Here is an 8725-nt window from a genome sequence, read left to right on the forward strand (position 1 = left end):
CGGTTTTCCTATGAATTTTTACTACCGACCAACCGTTATAGACCGTTATAGAGGCTCTTTCCTCCGATTCTGGATTGGGTTCATCTCTACAGTATCGGAGGATGCGTCTTGATTATATTTGCTGTAATATTTGTAAACGGCTTAGAGTGATCTAAAGATAAGAATTTTTGGACTATTGGAGATGGGTTTACTTTACTCGTTTAGGAGGAATTACACTTGTTTTCTAGATTTGTTGTGGAATTTGTTAGTAGATAGGGGGATATCATCTTATCTATTCTTTTGGAAAAAATAGATTTCTTTATTTTATTAATTTTGGATCCAGAAGAAGTTCCGAAACTGTAGCTAGAGCAGCTATCTCTATAGCTGCCAGTAAAATGCACATACGAAGTCAATTTCTTCAATTAGAGATAAAGAACCCTAAAAAGGAGTATTTAAGATAAAAACCTCAGGTTTTTCTTTCTGGAAAGACAATATTTCTTTCATCCTTTTGCATTAATGAAATCTAGTCTTAGTCAAATATTTGTTTCTTCTATCTAAAATAAAAGAATGTAGACACATGGATCCATACATCTTGATCGGAAAGGAATCAATAGAAGAATCGGACGATATCTTTTTCAAAACAAATAAAAAGAAAGAGAAAGAGAAAATAAAAATCATGATCAAATAAGCCCTCTCGGGGCTTGCTTAAGAATAAGAAAGAGGAATCTTATGGAAATATCATGGAATAAGGTTTCATCCTATTCATGGGGATTCAGTAAAAATCCCATTCAAAAAATTGCATGGTCATTTTTCATAGTCGGTCCACGCTGGCACGAGGAGGTGGCACGCCATGTCAGCAAAAGTAGCAATTTTGTTGCTTCATTTGTTCGAGGATGGCAAATATGTAGGAGCAACCGTAAGGATAGTTTTTAAAGAAGTGTCAACCGTAAGGATGGCAAATAGTTAAATATCCCCGATTGCAGTGGATGCGAGTATCCGATCGGCTAAAATTTTCGGGATGGCGGGAGACAGCGAGGATGCCAGGATGGGGAGGGAGATGGCCGGATGGGATCCAAATCCAACCATATGCCGGATGATTCGAATCTGAATCATCCTGCACTCGGGCGTGGCAGCTGGAAACTTGTGGCGGCGAGCGGTGCAGGGGCGCGGCGGGAGGGTCTACTGGTCTAGTAGGACTAGGAGTAGGAGTAGTACAGTTGGAAGATTGCTGTCTTTTCCTTTTCCTTTTCCTTTTCTTGTTTTTATTTTTATTATTCCGGCGAGCCCTGGGCCCCTGGCACTCGATGTGATGCGGTTTCGTTATAATGTGGCCCCTCCAAATACTTCCATTGCGTATTCTGCATTTCTGCCTTTCGTGAGAGCTTGAGGAGGCGTATTTCTGACTAAGGATTTCGATTTCCAAATTCCTTTTTTTATTATCCAAATACTTCCATTGCTTTGAAAATATAAGTGTTTTACTTTTATCACTCGCCAAATCTATTGAACATTATCCACATTTAAAGAACAAAATAAAACATCTATGATATCAAATAAGTTTTAGTCCTGTTACAACCACAAGATCAAATAGTTTATATCACTCGAAATGGTGATTTCCTTGTTAATCAAATTGCTTGGATTTTCTGGTTATAATGTGGCCCCTCCATCCAAAATTGAAGTTTATTTTAGTTTATCCTAAGTCAATTTTTTCTAACTTTAATCCATTTTGTAGAAAAAAAAATCAACATCTATAATATTAAATTAATTTTAATGAATATGTCCGGGTAGTACATTTATTTGGTATTCTAGAAGTTATTTTTTTCATAATTTTTGTCAAATTTAGACAAGATTGATTTAGAATAAAGTTGAAGTGAACTATAATTTTGAACAGAGTGAGTGTTAATTTATAACGGATGCTATGTGGCAACAGCTATCTAGGATACACAGCCAATCAACCCATTTAAATCTTATTAGCTAGATGGCCATCGATCAAGACCCAAATGCTGGCGATACGACCTAATCTGAGCACGATATAAATGTCCAAATTTGTCCTCTGTAGTTCTGCTATATATCACCATAGTAGACACATCAGTCGCAATCTTGCAAATCGTGTCCGTCCCAAGAAATTACTGCAAGGCCAAACTATGAGAATCTCCATTCTCCTTAATGTTGCCTCCAATATTAGCAATGCACGTGGCATTTGAGGGACTGCATCAAATTCAATCAAGTGGTGAGTGGTGATAGAATGTCTGTCGAGTCAGGCATGAACTACCATTTCATCATTGATGCATTGGAGATTGGACAATAATGGACAAGTATGACTCAGCATTGATTGAGCAAGTTTTGATAGATAGACGCATTCTTATCTCCTTTAACCCTGCTATAGCCCACGTGCTCGCAGGCCGGCCCCGGCACCTTTATGCTGGCGGGTACCAATCGTGCCCACCAGTATGCTAAGTTCCTTATGCGAGTACAAATCAATTCTGACGTAGTGCTAGATAGTTTAAGAGTCTATTGGCACAGTGCAAGGAAAATAGCCCTAGACCATAATGATTTCGGTGATTAATGATAACATAGTTATTGGGTCTAATGTGTTTGTAAGATTTACCTTTATAGGTGTTTTATAAGTTCCAAGGATGAAATACAAAACCATCAATTAATAAGAAAAAGAAAGACTTAGAAAAATTCTACGGCATTCAAATGATAGTAATGAAACCGGGACAAAGATACGTGAAGAATTGAAGCGAATCCTGCTGAAATTGAGCATCGACTCAATCCACCGATTCATTCGGTGGTGACAAAGAAATGTCACCGAATCAGTTTGTGACCATTGACAGCAGCAGGGCCAAGGCAGCGTGCATTGTTACCATCGATTCATTCGGTGGGCACAGTGAGCCTCCACCAAATCTGTCGGTGAGGATTGGCTTGGCTCAGGATTGGCTCAGATTCGGCTCGGGTGGATTTCAAGAAGTTTTATACCCTTACCGATTGGTACGAAGGGTATAGGAAGCAGTACAACTAATCAGTCAATGAAGCAAGAAGGCAGCGGCTCAGAAGAACCATCAATTCATACGGTGAGGTTGAAGAAGAGTCACCGAATCAGTCGGTGACAAAGGGCCCAGGCTTCAGCGGCTCAACGGCTACCTTGAGGGAGACCACCGACTCATTCGGTAGTGCACAGCAGGGGGCATCGAATCAGTCGGTGACCACGGTTTCTGTGACCGTTGGAGCAACAACTAGTTTTTGGGGTTAGCTCTATTTATACCCCAATGGCCGGCTATTTGAAGGGTGTTAGAGCTTGGAGAAGCTATATGCTTGATTCTCACATACACACAAGTTCTCTATCCACCAAAGTGCTAAAGAGAAGATTAAGGCAATTAGCATACGGCTTAGGTCTTAATTAGTGCTAGTTTAGGCTTATTAGCGTATTGCTTTAGGGATTAGCCTAGAGTTAGGCGAGATTTGCACACCTCCTTTGTATCGGTGCTTGTGCACACCAAGAGTTGTAAATCCAGGACTTGTAAGTCCTGCGAGACCCTCCAACCGCGTTTGTGGAGTGGCCGCTGGTGCTTGTGATAGGGAGGAGCGAGAGGCCCTAGGTGTTTTGCCGTAGCTTTACCAAGTGAAGAGCGGCAACGAGCATCCGGGAGAGGCTAGACGAAGACCTACTTGCATGTAGGGAAGGTCTGTCGGCTATCCTACGGAGTTACTTGACCGGAGAGTTTATGCCCTTGCGCGGGCATTCTCTTTGAGAGGGGCTCCAACAATGAGAACTAGTGGAAAACTTTGCTTTCTGATACCTTGGTAAAAATTGCCATGTCATCACGCTGGGAGATTGCATTCTCTACCTCATTTACTTCCGCATTTCTTATTGCACTTACAATTCCGCGTTTATCTTTCCTAGAATTGCCATGTGTAGTTTATAGGATTGGAACCTAGAGTGCAAAACTCTTTTGCGGTAGAGATAGCAATACATAGAAAAACCTAGTGCACATCTGAATAGAAATTGGAATATATTTTTATATGTGCTTGGAGCCTTAGATTTTAGAACACCCAATTCACTCCCATGTCACGGTTCCTTCACATAGTTGTAATACAACGTCAGGTTATTCGGAGAGTGTCTTCTCCAACCACCACAACTAAGAATGGCGAGGGCCTGGTGTCCTCATATACCCACCTTCACCACCGTCCATGCCAGCATGATGTCAGTGCAAGTCCTACAATAGATCAGTTGCGTCGAAGTACCATCCTTTCCTAGTTTAGTGTGTTAAAAGATCTGGGCATTCTTGAAAATGATGGGAAACTTCATAAGGATGCAGTTTAAGGCTACGCTGACTGCTAAAGGAATTGTTGACACCGGACCTCCTCCTCAACACAATGATGGGTTCGAAAGGTTGCGCCTTTTGGGGCCTGCTGGCAGCCTCTTTGTTAAGTGTCGTTTCTTTTCTTTTTCCTTTTTATTTTTATTTAGTTACGGCTTTGACACTTGTTTGCAGGAAAAATGCGGTCCGAGATCGAGCGCCACTTTTGCTTATTAACGGTCGACCGTAAATTTGCAATGTCGTCAGGTCCTCATTTTAAGCCCGTATACGAAGTAATAGATTATTTTGACAACAACATACACGACATGCACACTTCAGTGTGATTGGGAGCTACAGCCCCTCGTCCACGTTAATGGTTCGCGCGGACTCAATTATTCCAACACACAAAGCCTTCCGTGGCATCCATCTCGTTGATCACTAGCGCGGCATCAGTCATGAGGTCGTCAGGGCAGCGTGTAGTCTGTGGGAGTCAAACAAATTCAGGTGATGAGCACAGAGTTTTGTAGGATTCGGTTCAGGCCTAGCTAGATTCTTAAAATACGTGCACGTATGTACCTCCGCACTTGTAGCCGACGGGGCGATCGGCCATGTTGCAGCGCTTTGGGATGGTAATGGCGACCTCCGGCTTGATCCCGGCGGCACTGGCGGTGCGGGACAGCATGACGGCGCAGAGGCAGCTGGGGCTCTGCCCGATGGTGTGCACGGCCGAGCAGCAGCTGCTCGTCGGCGTCGACTGCGGGTCGTCGGCCGCCGAGATGCACGGCGCCAGCCGCAGCGCCACTCTGTCAGCGGAGGCCCTCCCGCACTCCCCGGCGGCGGCGGCGCCCTCCAGCGCTACCCCGGCGACCACAAGGACCAGACCGAGCACAACGAGCGGCCTCATAGTGCAACTCAGTTTGATTACACTTTGTGCTGCTGCTGCTGCTGCTGCCGCCTCCAACATGGCTGGTGCTTCTTATATAGATCTCGTGACACTGAGGCAGTGGTAGTTCTGTGACCGCTCAAAAGACTAAATGGAGCTGGCACTCACTGGTTGCATCATGACATTACTGCTGGAGGTGGTGTCTCCACTTCGAATAGTGAATGGTCACTTGATTAGGTAGTTGCAAACCGGCCGGCTAGTGGGCTGTACGTGGTGGCCTTATATTGATCTGGTGTGTGAATGCGGCATCAGGCCATCAACCGGCACCGAACTATGATGGAATTGGCAATGGGATCAGCACGCTTGTATGTCGGCACATAGTTAAATCATTGGCTCAACACATTTGTGAACGAGCCTGTTATACTAGTTTGGTGGGTGATGCACTAAAATGACACCCCTCTCCAATGGTTAAGCTAATGCACTACTTTAAAACTTGGTCCCATCAACTGATTGGTCCCCTGGCCAACCACTGTACAACTATACTTGCCTATACTTGCCTGCTTGTTTCTTTTCCTTGTGAGTGTGAGCAAGAAAGGGGATATACACGGGTGATTGACCGCCAATTGATCTGCATTGATTCAGTCATCCATTCAGCTTTGAAATCGGAGACAAGGAAAACAACTTCATAGAAGCGCCGCGGAACAAGCTGAGGTATATAGGGAATAGTAGAACATATTGATTATCCTATTGGATTGGTTCTGCTCAGTCGAGATATGATGACTCGATGGGCATTGAGAGTTTCGATTCAATGTGGGAATGACTAAGACAAGTTAGGTGAAACAGATATGCATGCACCATAGAGGTTTATCCACCATAGGTTTGTACACAAGAATAGTAGTCACTGTGAGGGATGCACATAAATCAGATCTGCACTGGTATAAGTGATAGGTTTTGGAAACAGCATAATGAACGCAACACACAGAAGAAATAGAATGAAATGGTTAACCAAGAATTATAGAATGAAAATGCTGAGTAATAAACAAGGATTGGTTTGCTATTTATGATGACGAAGAGCTGGTACAAGCCTCCTTCAGGAAATGACCCTGCGATGAATGCAATCTACATTCTTCCAAGATGGTATATGATAGAAAGAAAGTGGTGCGATGAGTTAGTATCATTTACTAGTCATTCTAAAATCATTCCAATTCATTTCACATTTCATTACCTAGAGCCTGAGAGGGGTCACTGCTGAGAGGATTCATACTATACCTATTACTATGGATGCTTCATCTAACACATACCAAATCGAGCAGCCGGGTATCATAGGAGATAGGGAAAAAAGCACTTCACAAATCACTCACTGGGTCGGAGGATGCTTATAAGAAATCAGTAGCTGGGGTTGGTAGTCCTGGAACAGCTTTTCCTGCATGCCTAAAAGAAAGAGTTGGCTTTGGACAAGACAAGCAAGGGCGAAAGCTTCACTGGCTGTCCCAACTGCTTTACCTGCTGTCCTTACTATTCATTCTTCGCCAAGAGAGCTATCACTTCACAACTCAAGTTCGAGAGCAGTCGTTTTTCCAGCTGCAGCATCTCACTAAGCAACATAGCTAACTATTCATTACACTAGTACTGCTCGATCAACTAGTCCCGGGATTGCATTCTCTATTGAACTAACTACTGCTTTCCGCGGGAAAACACAACATAGTGCATCTTCAGATGTGCGAAAAAGCTCATATAAGAGATAGTAAAGTAAAAAGTTTACCTCTCCAATGATTTGTCTAATAGTACATTGCTTAAAGTATCTTGGGTCCCACAACACCTTTCTCTATCAATAAAGTGTGCAGCCAACTTTCTCTCTATGAGTTTGAAGAAGAGATAGTGCACTTTACCTTCTCTCTTCCATGTAAGCAAAGTGATGAGTGGCTTCCTATGAGCTAGCTTATCGGTATTGTTTGGAGGAGGTTTTTGTATCTCTCTTCCATGTAAGCAAAGTGATGAGTGGCTTCCTATGAGGTAGCTTATCGGTATTGTTTGGAGGAGGTTTTAGGATCTGTTTGGTACGTCTCTAGCTCCCAAAAACAGTTCTAAGTTTGGTCAGCTGAAAAAAAACAGCTTTTTTTACACTCACTTGCTGGTAGCTTTTGCTAGTTTTTTTTAATAATGAATAGAGTAGGTCAAATGTTCATTTTTTTTCTCTTTTCTTCTAATTTCCTTTCCTCTTCTTTTCTTTTCGTTTTCTCTTTCCATTGGGCACTTGTAATCGTTGCGCGCCAGGATGGCCGCCAGCCCTCAATCTCCAACATCCCCTCCGGTCCCCCAAATTTTCCATTATTGAAAACTTTTAATTTCCGCAACTTTCCATTTTAGAATATCATAACTTATAGACATAACTTTGATGCATAACTTCGTACTAACAGTTTCTTATAAGATAATTTTTAGCACAATTTTAATGGTATATGGACCTTATGCGTACAACTTGTACATACAATTGGTAAGGGACAACTTTGAATGTTCATTTATACAAAATATAATTTATACATACGATTTATACACATATCTATTTTTCTAACAACAACATATTTGATAAATTATAACAAAACTTTTGTGATATACACAACTGATACGCATAATGTTGCTACAACTTTTATAAGAATGCTATTAAACAACCTACACATGTAACTTATTCTGATAAATGATATTTATTTAATTACAAATGACGTGAAAAATAGGAAAGAATTGAAGCCCGCATCCACCTAGGTGCACGCAGCGCCACGGGCGCTGGCCCGGTGGCCCCCGGCCGGCAGCTCAAGTCGCACACTGGTAATATCAGCTTCGCGCTTTCCGTCACATTTCTTCATCTTCTTCTTCCTTATTTCCCCCCTTTCCTTCGCATCCCTTCTGTACTTATCTGGTCCTTTCCATACCTTTATGGGCGCTCCCTACTTCACCAGTGCCGCCGCACCTGCACCCACGCCAGTGCCATGCCATCCACCGCCGCGCCTCCATGTTGTCATGCCTCTGCTCCACACTAACCGCCGTTGATCTGCACACATTTCTAGCTCGCGTTGGCACATTGGTAGCCTGTTGTCCCTCCGTCGCGTCTCCGTGCTGCTGCGCTAACACCTCTGCCTCTGCACCTCCGCCTACTGCCCTGATACCCTCCACACAATCCATGTACAAGTATGGAAAGCAACTGTTGGAATGAGAGGCCAGAAGAAGCCACTTTTTTGTCTTTTGTGCAGCTTGCGTGGTGAAGCTGTTTTGTATTTCTCCATTTGGGAGGGTCCCATTTGGGAGGGCCTCGGCGAAAATAGCTTGAGAAGCCAGCCGAGAAGCAGTCCCAAATGGGGGCTTAGTCTTGCCGCAACTTGGGTCCACTATGTAGTTTTTCATCTGTCTTCTTCTCTTCCATGCAGGCTGGCATTTCTGCTCGAAAGAAGGGGCCGATGGTAGGAGCTGTGATGGGCTGATTGTACCCACCATAGTTTGCGTCAGAGTTTGGATTTAAAAATAAGGTAGGATTGACGAAGAGGATTGGAAGATGACAGCATCAGCTTGATGGTTG

At 43.3% G+C, this 8725-nt stretch overlaps 1 protein-coding gene across 1 annotated transcript; it reads right to left on the minus strand.

Moving 5' to 3' along the window:
• Positions 1-4545: 4545 nt before the first annotated feature.
• LOC101767333 (non-specific lipid-transfer protein 4) lies at positions 4546-5261 on the minus strand. Its single transcript, XM_004967607.3, has 2 exons — positions 4854-5261; positions 4546-4758 (listed from the first exon to the last, which is right to left on the minus strand). The coding sequence occupies exons 1-2, from the start codon at positions 5239-5241 to the stop codon at positions 4742-4744; spliced, it is 405 nt and encodes a 134-aa protein (XP_004967664.2). The 5' UTR covers positions 5242-5261; the 3' UTR covers positions 4546-4741.
• Positions 5262-8725: the final 3464 nt, after the last annotated feature.

This window comes from Setaria italica, chromosome V (genome assembly GCF_000263155.2).
Source record: "Setaria italica strain Yugu1 chromosome V, Setaria_italica_v2.0, whole genome shotgun sequence".
NCBI lineage: Eukaryota > Viridiplantae > Streptophyta > Magnoliopsida > Poales > Poaceae > Setaria > Setaria italica.